The 12,242-nt window shown below is 37.7% G+C and overlaps 1 protein-coding gene across 1 annotated transcript; it reads right to left on the minus strand.

Moving 5' to 3' along the window:
• Positions 1–342: 342 nt before the first annotated feature.
• Positions 343–12,055, minus strand: LOC105491761 (NHL repeat containing 3). Its single transcript, XM_011758431.3, has 7 exons — positions 11,666–12,055; positions 11,094–11,246; positions 10,673–10,820; positions 8,132–8,332; positions 5,963–6,054; positions 3,305–3,417; positions 343–2,781 (listed from the first exon to the last, which is right to left on the minus strand). The coding sequence occupies exons 1-7, from the start codon at positions 11,747–11,749 to the stop codon at positions 2,529–2,531; spliced, it is 1,044 nt and encodes a 347-aa protein (XP_011756733.1). The 5' UTR covers positions 11,750–12,055; the 3' UTR covers positions 343–2,528.
• Positions 12,056–12,242: the final 187 nt, after the last annotated feature.

Here is a 12,242-nt window from a genome sequence, read left to right on the forward strand (position 1 = left end):
TACAGGTAAGGAAAGACATAACTAAGTCTACAGTCTTTGGTTTTCTGGTTTAGAACACTTTCTCCCCTCCCCTACTCCAAGAATAGACCTAAAAAGTAGAAGTATAAAGATGTTCCACTTTTAATGCAGAAATGTAGACAATTAGCTAGTTAGTACTGTCAGTTGCACCCGCCCACCACCTCAAAACAAGCTACATTCTTTAAATGTTGTAAGCAACTTCTAGTCATATTTATGCACATCAGCTTACACCCTAATGTGTGAAAAGCAGGATATTCTTTCAGCATCAACTTGTGATTTCATAATTGTTGAAATTCTTTAAATGAATAAAGAGTTATAGACTGCTTTTGTGAAAATAAAATCAAACTTTAATTGTGGAGCCAGATAATATTGCCTTTTCTTGCCAAAATTTTAATTTATACTTTTTAGTAGAAAACATAACACATTTCTCATTCATTTAACTAATTAATCCAAATGAAAAAAGTGAAGTACTATAATCACAGGTATACTAATAAACACTTTTACAAAGATATTCAGAAACATTTGCAGCAGGTTTTATAAGACTCTGATATAAAACAAAGTAAAATAAAACATTTTGAATTGGCAAAATCAGTTTACCTAGCCTAAACTGCTTCAAAGAGGCATTTGCACTTCTTGTCCTGGCTTCATAAAACAAAGTAAAATAAAACATTTCGAAATTTCAAAATCAGTTTACCTAGCCTAAATTACTTCAAAGAGGCACTTGCACTTCTTGTCCTGGCTTAAAAACAAACGCTGAAATTACTTTCTTTTATCCAAATCAATTGACCATATTAGCTAATCTGCATAAAGTCTATGAGGATATGTTTTGATAAATGCTATAAACACAAAATTAAGACAAATCTGATAGCTATTGTCAGATATATAGCACATTTAGAAGGGCCTTTGTTAATAAAATGCCTCTAATGTATCCAGAGGTATAGATTTCAAAGGGTATCTGTTGCACATCTAATTCTCACAGCATTCATGAAAGAGGAGACAATGATGTTCCCATTTCACTGAAAACTAAGGTGACTTGTTTAGGGTCATATAGTCTGATCAGTGGCACAAAGACATTTATCAAAGGCCTTAGAATACAGAGTACAGGGCTTCCTGTTGGTAGATTTACCTTCTTAACCACACGGAGATGTGATCCAAGCATCAAAACAAGTGTGAGTCCCTTCAGGTCTGGAAAATACTCCAGCCGTAACAGGTGAAGAGCAAAGTCAGCTCAAGATCTGTCATATGCTACACAATTTACAGTAAAACACTGGGAAAAGAGGAAGCTGATGCGAGGAAGAGGGAAGAATGATTTGAAAGATTATAAAATGGCAAAGTTCCTCCAAAACCTATAATAAGCTAAAACAAACTGAAAAAAAAAGGTCTTAGTCGGGAAGCCAATATTCAGACCAAAGGAGGGGGTGGGAGGAGAAGATGTAGAAGGAGGAAAGCAGGAAATTATCCATCTTAACAGCTCAAAGGATTTGGCACATATCTATGTTATCTGAATAATCTTGAAATTTCTTTGAGGTAGACAAATGTTAGGAATAAGTTGAGTTCATGTAAAACAAAAAAAGAAAGAAAGAAAAAGAAAAAAAAAAAGAGAAGGAAGCTCTACAATCCTTGGTTATTTGTAAAAACCTCTTTTAGTAAAGTGCTTAGATGCCAGCCATTTTATTCCAACATTTAAAGGCTGATTGACGTTAAGTATCTTATAGGTAATGGACAAAAGCCAAGTTGGGCTTTAAAACAAGCTTAAAGCCTACCAAACTTTACAGTACGTTTCTAACTTTTTATACCTTCTTTACATGGAAATTATTGTTTTCTCCTCCTTGTCCCTTGGTAAGCTCTTCCTGTTTTCAAGTCTGAGCTCAAATTCACTTCTCCTGCGAAGTATCCACGATTCCCTCAGTCAAATGCAGCGCTCCTACTCCAAAAGTCCCACTGCGCTCCAAGGTCGCTTTTGCTGTGTTGTGACTGTTGGCCCACTTGTCTCCCCACTGGACTGGAAGCTACTCAAAAGGCAACCCTGCTTCTTCATTTTTACGTGGTCAAGACACAGCACTCTGTGGGTACTCAAATTAATCAATAGTTCATCCTATTTACAATCTTTCAAGCAACTCATTTTATGTTAGTTGCACGATCTGGAGGTCTGGAGTTCTTCATATGAAATTTAATAAATTATCCTGCAAGCTCATTTTTATTCCCATTTTTTTTACCCAGGGACAATCAGTCTACCCGGGCAAATAATGAGGTTGCGACCTTAGTCCCTCTTCCCAACCTCATTTTTTAGTTACATTCCTTTCATTAACATGTCCTTATACACTTACAAATAAAACTAAGTCCCAAGAGGGCAACAAAATATATGATTCTTAATGATATAAAAACAAATCTTTCTGATACTGGATCTTTTATACTAGAAAAGTAAATTCTTGTGCTTGAACATCATTTTTAAGCACTTAGTGAATTTGAGAATCTTAACTGCCACTTGAAATATTTGCAGGAAAGAAACATTATGAACCAAATGCAGGAACATAGCTATTCAAAGGGACATATTTTTGTACTTGTTTTGCTCCAATTTCTGCTACATAGACCGCTCCAGTCTTTCTGTCGACTTCCAGGAGATGTGGCAAAACTTGATCTGCTAGTTGGATTGTGCTGATCACAGAACACTCCCCAATGCTTCCCACCGGGGGTGCCGCTACAACTGAGAGCCTGCTAAGATTCAGCTGGGCCACAATCAAGTACTTCCCATCAGGAGTAAATCTAAGGAGAAAGACATTTAACATAATAAATGTCTGTGAAATAAACATAAGGGGTTATTTTTTTTCAACATTTTAATCCCCTACTGTGCCAAACAACAGTAGGCATCTACTTGCTGAATGAATCTTTTAAGGAGAATTTTAATTTAATCTAATTCTGTTTATGAGGGAATAAGATGTCCATGATGGTAAGCAAAGCCAAAGATTAGCTTAAAGTTTTCAAAAGTATCAATATCATAGTCCACAAAATGAAACTAATGAAGAACTGACGTTAGGCTGGTTTTGATTTTTGTCCTGTGTTTAAAAATTTACCAAGTAAAGGCTAGAGGAGAGGTCTAGCATGTTATTTCTTGTGTTCACTTTATCTGGGATCTGAAAATCTCGGATATCAACTTTCTCTGTATATTTCTATTTTCCCCTGATTCAAAATTAACAATAAACATTTTAAACTTTCAGCTAGCTATTCAGAGAAGTGAGATATGTACACTAACTAAAACAAGCATTTGGCAATAAAATGAAACAATTACCTGACTGAAGAAGGTCCCTCTTCTGTGAAACAATTATTCCATGCTCCTAACCACTCCCCAGTGTCTTTATCAAATACTTGGATTCTTTTATTTCCTCGGTCAGCAACCCACACCTGAGAAACACACAAAAAAAGTCAATTGAAAAATATCCATAATATGAGAAAAAGAAAGGGAAAAGAACATTTATTTTCATTAGTTTCACATACAATATCTCATTTAAGAGGATTCCAAAGAAGGTAGTATAAGTCCCATTTTCAGATGAGGAAAAACTAAAGTTCAGAAAGGTTACCTTCTCTGAAGTGAGCTTACAAGTGGGAGAGGCACAACTCAAAGCTGTCTTAACCCAAAGCTTATAATACTCTGTCTACTGTTCTAAATGTGTGAATAACTAAAAAGCTGGAGTACTCTACCATAATGCAGGGGATCAGTAGATAATGAAAAGTGACAACATTCATTCATTCCTTTAACAAGCATTCATTTTTCAATGAGTGCTACTGGCTTGTCAGCTCCTGGGCCAGGCAATGTGACAAAGAAAAGCAGCCTTACTTCTCGAGAGCTCAAGATAGCAGGATGTGAGGTATTCATTCATATTGCAGTATCATTAAACCCATATCTGCTATTACCAAGGTATGTACAGAGTGCTGAACCAACTAAAGAAGCTTGAGATATTTTAGCAACACATAAAGAACAGTAATAGGTTTAATTTAGGTTTGTTATACACTGTAATGGGTTATTAAGGAACTTGTTATAAGACAAGAAGTGAGACGCATTCTAAATGATATTTCATGGCTACAGGCATGCAACTTAAAGCATAAAGGGAAATGGTTTTTGATGACTTATGGCCAGGGTTGTAGAGAGGTATGAAATAATGCACTGGGAGTGGGTCAGTCCCATTTACTTCTACCTCCCTGCTTTTGGTCCTTTGGATTTCTTGGGTTTGTGGATTGAGAGATTATTTCTTCACCAGTAACCCTGACTACAACTTCATCAGTGTGTGTGAATTTTGGTAGCCATTGAATTCATCTCCAATCAGAAACAAATCAAAACTCACTACACCATTTAAGAAACTTTATTAATGCCAAAATAAAGCAATTTCTCAAGGTCTTTTCCTGATCTATGATCCTTTACTAAGGATGGGTTTTCTTAAAGATTTTGAGATTAGTATCCCAGACAAATGACCAAGGAAGAAGTACAGTTTACACCCTAGGATGGAATGATACTTTAGATTGTAGTATTATCTTTCCTGCTCAACATTCAGTGAATTTTGATTATGGGAACTCCTGTTTAACACATAACAAGAAGTCTGGAACTGACTAACCTTTCATATATGGTTGTGGTGATGATTAAATGAGTTAATTATGTAAAATACTCAGAACAGAATTGCTATTGTTATAAAACAATTGTGTATAATTGACACTCTTTATCATTCAGGAATGCCAGAGTACCCCCATCAGATGATTTCCAAGGCCTTTTAGAAGGGTGTTCCTCACCATGATGAATTTACCTGGGTCAAGGTTTCCCAGGCTCTGAAATTTGATTTTTTTTTTTCTTAGCACACAATGAGTCACCCAAGCTCAGAAGGATAATGTGCAAAAGTTTAATTTAAACTTTCCAGTTCCCAATTTACATACAAAGTTCACATGGTTGATTAACGTCTTATGGCAGATCAGAAGATTTAATGATCAAAACATTCTCATTTTTGTCAATCAATTATGATTAGGAAGCCAAGTCATAATTAGAAGTTTGTTTGCTGATCACTGAATCTGCTAATCCAGTAGAAATGGATTAAATGCCTAATGGTATGAAGGCAAGCAGCCTAATGTATCCATTGTGTGTCAAGACATTTAGTCATTTAATAAATAAATATGACTACGATATACTAGGCACTAAGAAATAAAGCAAAAGAGATTCAGTAAGCACTCTCAACAGCCTAACATCTATTAGGGGAGACAGACAAATGATTATAATATAGCATGGTAGTTACTATGATAGGAAGTACAGGCTGCTATGGGAAAAGGAGGAGAAATATACAAATTTTTTGGTGGGGGTTTTGTTGTGAAAAGGTAACCTCAAAGAAGTCAGATCTATGCTTAGAAGTTGAGTCAAGGCAAAAGAGATAGTAGTGAGTAGGGCAGAAAAGAGAAAAATTGATTGAAATTTGTTGGCTAAAGCTTTCTGTTCCCTAAACAAAGTGGAGCTAGTGAGAACAAGAGTTTGCCTAGGTGACTCTTTTTCAAACTTCCAAGATTAACCTCTCCCACTCCACTTTAGATCAGCACTTTTTTTCTTGAGAAGTGAAAAGATATGCAAACACTTTTAGCGGAGTCTTCCCAGTAAGCAGGCAACTTTTTCTTTCAGGCAACTTTATGTTCAGATCCATTATTTGTTCCTTCTATCCTTTTAAATGGTACAGGAAATCCATTGTGCTCATTTCTAAATATTTGGGGAACCCCCTCACTATACGACTCAAACATTTGTAAGGAAGTATGTGTGCACACCCAGCCCCAGAGTAATTACCCAGACATACCCACTAACACACGTCTCCACATGCCCAGACACACATGTATACCACAATCTATATATACATGCCCAGACACAGACACATGCACAAACATATTCAGATGCATAGTCCCAGATACAATGACACTGTATTTTTACCCGACCAGCTGAATCAAGTGTAACACTGTGAGGTATGTTGAACTTAGCAGGCCCTGTCCCATTTTCTCCATGCAGCCAAAGGATCATGAAATCTATAAATGATAAAAATATATAGTCAGAACAACATATAGAATGTCTCATGCATTTGCATATTTTATGAAACAGGTTACAAAGAACTATTTAATTACACCGCTGGTTCACTTGACTATGCTTTCTCAGCTTTCCTGTCTATACGCCCACTTGCCCATCTCTTACAATTAATTTTTTTAAAGTTCCTTCTCTGCTTTAGGCAATTAATCTACTTCTTTAATTATTATCTCCACTTGAATTTTTCATGACTGCTTCAAAATCAGTTTAGGGTTTATGTCATCCTCTCCCTAAAACTGGTTCCCCTTCCCAACTTATCTGTTACTTGATATTAGTATTCCACAGACCTTAGAAATTCACATTATGGGCCGGGCGTGGTGGCTCACGCCTGTAATCCCAGCACTTTGGGAGGCCGAAGTGGGTGGATCACGAGGTCAGGAGATCGAGACCATCCTGGCTAACATGGTGAAAACCCAACTCTACTAAAAAAATTCAAAAAATTAGCCGGGCGTGGTGGGGTCGCCTGTAGTCCCAGCTACTCGAGAGGCTGAAGCAGGAGAATGGCCTGAACCCAGGAGGCGGAGCTTGCAGTTAGCCGAGATCACGCCACTGCACTCCAGCCTGGGCAGCAGAGAGAGACTCCGTCTCAAAAAAAAAAAAAAAAAAAAAAATTCACATTATGATTTTACCATCTATCTCCTTTATTATCCACTATGGTGGGTTCAACTGTAGTCCTTTAAAAACATGTCCAAGTCCTAACTCCTGATACCTGGGAATGTGATGCTATTTGGAAATAGTTTTTGCAGATAAAATTAAATTAGGGATCTCACGAGATCACCCTAGATTTAGGGTGGTCCCTAAATCCTTATTCAGAGAAAGAAGGGAAAGACTGGAGGCACAAAACCACACAGAGAAGAAGGGGCTGCCATGTGAATATGGAGACAGACATCAGAGTTATGCTGCCACAAGCCAAGGAATGCTTGGGCCACCAGAAACTAGAAGCGGCAAGGCAGGGCCTTTAGAATGAGCACGGCCTACCAGATTTCTGACTTCTGGATTCCAAAACTGTGAGAATAAATTTATGTTGTTTAAAGCCATGCAGTTTGTGGCAATTTGCTATGGCAACCACAGGAAACTAATATACCCATATTCAATCTGTCTCCTAGATTTTGTTGTTTCTTTCATTGAAATTTTTGGATTCTTGCTTTATCCTTACCCTATACGTCCCTTTTAACTGTTATCAACCAAATTCAGTTACTAAATGATAAATTGACTACACAGCCTCCAAATGACAGAGCTCACTTGAAATAGATCCTAAAAGAATGTCTTATAAAACCTGCTGCTGTAACATCACTTTCCTACTAAGAAAACCTCAAAAACTTTACAGGCAAAAACATGGCTTTAATAATCCTTAAATAAGACTTCAAAAACATCCCAAATTGTATTTTATGCTGCTGAAAAAGTGCATCTTCACCTTCTTTCCTGCTAATAACGGCCTGTAGACCATGCATGATAAACCCTCCATGAATGTTCCATCCATCCTCCCTTCTCCTCCCACCAAAACCAGTTTAGTTCAATAACTACTTCCTTCATGACATCTGGTTCTATTTCTCCAGGCAATTTAGTTTCTCCTCCTAAGTCGATTTTGCTTTAAGAATCAATACCATAAACCACATTGCATCGTTTCATACATAACAGATCTGCACCTCCTTATACTAGAGAGGACAGAGAAAGGGCACTCAATAAAATGCTTGCAGATTAATCAGCCTGTAGGATACCTGACTCTGGACTTCTAGGTTTCTAATTTCTACACACTTATCTCCTGAGCCCACTAGAAATTCTCATACTGTTGCCAGGTACTTTTGGAGGAATCTCCTGGCCTTTGGTGAAGAAAGTCGGCCTGTTATCAGGATCATTTATTGTGGGCAATCATACATCTGTTTTTCAGTTTTCTGGCAGTAATACACTTAGCTCTTTACACACTGCTTCATACACAACACTTAAAACATTATACCAAGTATCAAACAAATTCAATCCAATTTATAATATTTTTATAATACCATAAACAATTAAGTCATGTACCTTGGGACAGTTTGATCAATCTGTTATTCAATCCTCCATCTCCATCCACAATGTAAATATCTCCTGTGTCCTCTACATATAATTCTGCTGGGTTATCAAACTGCAAAGGATTCAAACCAGTGCCTTTTTTGCCTGGAGTACCCAAGACTTGAACAAGATCACCAAAAGAACTGTATTTTTTAACAGTATGACCAAAGAATCCTATAAAGATAGATATGTACATCTCACAAATAAAACCACTATACAAACATTCGATTTTTCAAGTAAGCTAAGAGCAAAAATTTGATAGAATTAAACAGTAATAAATGGTTGATAGACTTAGGAAATTACATATAACTAATAAGCACTATAGCTTCTTTGTAAATTATAGCCACATTTGATCACGAATTAAAATCTCCATTAGTACAAAATAAGCGGATTCTAAACTCAAATAAATAACATCCCCATAATTGACTCATTATACAGGAAACTCAGAATGTTAACAAAGTATTGGGGCAGCATTTTCTTTTTTAATCTTTTGACCTTGAATAAGCATTGCTTATGAAAGGAAATCAAGAAGAAAATGTAAAGGGAACAACTTATATTTGAAACTGTTACTTCAATCATTCACATACAGATCTTAAATTTCAGTCAGTCAACAAAAACATTCTCTATGGTACAGAATTTTTTTTTTTTTTTTAACTGCATTTTCACCTTGTGGAGACATTCAAAATGCAACCCCTCAACTTTTCTTTGCTAAGAAGAAAATAATCTTTGTAAATCATGAGTATCTTATTTTCTCACGTTAAAATTTCTTTAAGTTAAAATTAACAAGCAAGAGCATAAAGCAGACTATCAATAAGGGAATATCATAAAGCAGTTAACAGAAATCAATTTGAAGGTACATATACCCAATTAATTGATAGGTATTCAAAAGACAAACCGGATACATTGAGCTTACCAGAAAGAAAGTGAATCAGCTTACATTACAATTCTATGTTAAATTATTTATTTATTATTATACTTTTGGACAGTTGAGCTAAAGTTTATAGCAATAAAAAACACATAAGCCTCCAAGTTTCTAAAAACTAGCAAAAAAGACTACCAATAAAAATTTTTTTTTAAAAAAAGGCTAATTTGTAGCCATATTTTTCATTAGAGGAAATTTATTCCTTTGGGAAGTAGGAACATAAAACCGTCTTCAGATCTCTGGGTAGAAAATTAGCTGTAATGCTCTGGGAATCAATGAAGTCTTATTTTTAAAAATCACATGAATAAAATGAACTAAAAGTAATGGTCTTTAACAGTGGATCTTCAGGAAAAAAGTGAAAATAGACCCTCATTACAGTATTACAATTCACTCAGTGATAATCTATAGTTTTTTTTGGTTGAACCAGAATCTTACTATGTGAAACACAGCATGAAATAAACAGGCCATCAGCTGAGGCCCAGAAATCTTATGGGTTCTGAAAACAGCTGCGATAATGGCACTACTTACAGAAACTGAGAACTCATTATCTCTAAAAAATGGTATCTGAATCAGCCAGGACTGTAGCACCAGGATGTCCCTGAATTCAAGAACACAACTGAGCCAAGGAATGCCAGAAATAATGTCTTTATAATCCCATTTCTTCCTGAATTCCTAGGGTAATGCCAGGACATCTCAGGTATTGCTTTAAGCTACAGCCACAGGTGAATTGTTTCTCTGAAAACTTTCTCCATAGCTGCCATTCAGCTGTGCTCACTTTATTTTTCAGCTTTTTTGTACTAAAAATATTTGATGGCAGGAAGATTTCAGACATACTTCAGTCAGTAGAATTTCAAAAACATTAACACCAATTTCTGCAATCTTTGCACTTTGAGCAACCAAACAGTTACGATTTCACAATCTTTTATGAAAGAGAACTGGAAAAGGAAAATAAGAGTCAAGGATTCCAGTCATTGCTTTTAGAGACTGCCACTTTATTTGGCTTCAGTTTAGTTATTTAATCTGAGAAGAGCAACTGATGCTTTAAAGAGGAAAAGTCCCTAGACAAGTTCAAGGAAAGATTATATTAACAGGCTCCTTGTCAAATTTCTTAATTCCACAGAAGCATAATATAAAGTTTGTTAAAAACATGTGATTTCGGCCGGGCGCGGTGGCTCAAGCCTGTAATCCCAGCACTTTGGGAGGCCGAGACGGGCGAATCACGAGGTCAGGAGATCGAGACCATCCTGGCTAACACGGTGAAACCCTGTCTCTACTAAAAAATACAAAAACTAGCCGGGCGAGGTGGCGGGCGCCTGTAGTCCCAGCTACTCGGGAGGCTGAGGCAGGAGAATGGCGTAAACCCGGGAGGCGGAGCTTGCAGTGAGCTGAGATCCGGCCACTGCACTCCAGCCTGGACGACAGAGCCAGACTCCGTCTCAAAAAAAAAAAAAAAAAAAAAAAAATGTGATTTCATGAATCGTTAAAGAAATTACAATTAGATTCAGCAACTCTGATTTTAAACAACACAAACAAGGACATGTGCAAAGATGCGATTTCCAGTAAGATAATTTAATAGATATTAGTATACATACCACTTCCTACATCCGTGATCCAGATGGATTGTTCATATAGAGTACTGGCTGCAAATATACCATGAGGTGTGTCAACTGTATAATTCCAGGCTCGTAGAAAATATCCATCCTCTGTGAACACTAATATCTTTGGGATGTTATCCCCTCTCTGAAGGTATACAAAAAATAACTAGGATCAGTTTTAAGGAAAGGTAATCTGTATCTTGGCGAAGAAAAAAAAAATAACTGAGAATTTTACTAATATTTCAAAAACCACTTTCAAAATCTAACATATCTTTCACATTCGAAACCAAAATACTTGAAACCAACTCAAAAATAAATTGCACAATTAGCATATAAACGCATATGGTCAGTTACTACAGCAAGAGAGGAAGGTTGTTGTTTCGTGTTCCTAATTTTTTTAACTCTCTATTTTACTTACTTGACCTATGTAAACCAATCCGTTGAGGGAGTCAACTGCAACACAAAATGTTGTTCCGGTAAAATATTCTGGGTGCTTAGGCCAATCCACATCCAGCCGGTAAAGACTTTTCTCAGTTCTCCAGGAAACTGCAAAAGTAAAGTTCCTCAAAACCTTAAATAAAATCAGACAATTCAGATTTAGTTTACCCTCTAGGGAAGAAAAAAGGCGGGGGGGGACAGATGGTAACAGGGCTTATTGTTAAGCATGCCTTGACAACTAGAAGTTTGCTGGACTGAAATAATTCCAAAGAAATGGGCTTATGTGCCTGAAGACCAACACGACCACAATAGAAGTCTGCAAATTATTTGAGGGTGTAGTAGGAGTTAGGAAAGAGGAAAATGGCGATGTAAGATACACAGATTTTTAAACTCAAATTTTATAACAGTCAAGGCAGTTCGGACCCAGGTGCAAGCTTTGAGACAAGCTACTGAGGGAACCAGGGCCTGCCACCTCCATCCCACGACCGTGGCGACGCCTCCCAACAGGGCTATCCGCACACCCGACAGTCATTTCCTCACTACCCAACTCACTGGAGAGCCACAAAAACGCGAATGCAAAACCAGAAATGCAAGAAAGACGCCAGCACCGGCTACGCAGACCCAGAATCTCGCCATGACCAGACGGGAAGCCAGGCGAGGGAGGGTCCGCAGGTGTCTGGGGGAGGACCTGACAGCCTCAGGCCCGAACGGTGTGTAGCGGCACAGAGGGTCTGCCCGGGGCCCGAAGACCCTATCTCCGGTTTCCCCTCCCTGGAGGCACGAGCTTTGAGTACGAAAGGGAACAGAGACTAGGGCGAATGAAAATCAAAGAAGACCAGTTCCGGACTTCGTGTGCATTTCGGGGTCCCCGCCCTTATGTCAGGTGCTTCGGGCTCACCCAGTGACCACCCTTTCCCGCCCTCAGGCCAGTCCTCGCCGGTGACTTCCCGTGGCCACCAAAGTATGGGCGCCCGTAGATATGCCTTAATCGCTCGCCTTTTATTCTTTTTAATTCAGACGGCAAAATCAAAAGGTCGCACACTCAAACACGAGGTATAGTGGGGATAACATTCAAAATAATGACAGCTAGGCTTCGGGAAGGATTTTTGCCACATCCTATTCCTACCAT

Source organism: Macaca nemestrina, chromosome 16 (genome assembly GCF_043159975.1).
Source record: "Macaca nemestrina isolate mMacNem1 chromosome 16, mMacNem.hap1, whole genome shotgun sequence".
NCBI lineage: Eukaryota > Metazoa > Chordata > Mammalia > Primates > Cercopithecidae > Macaca > Macaca nemestrina.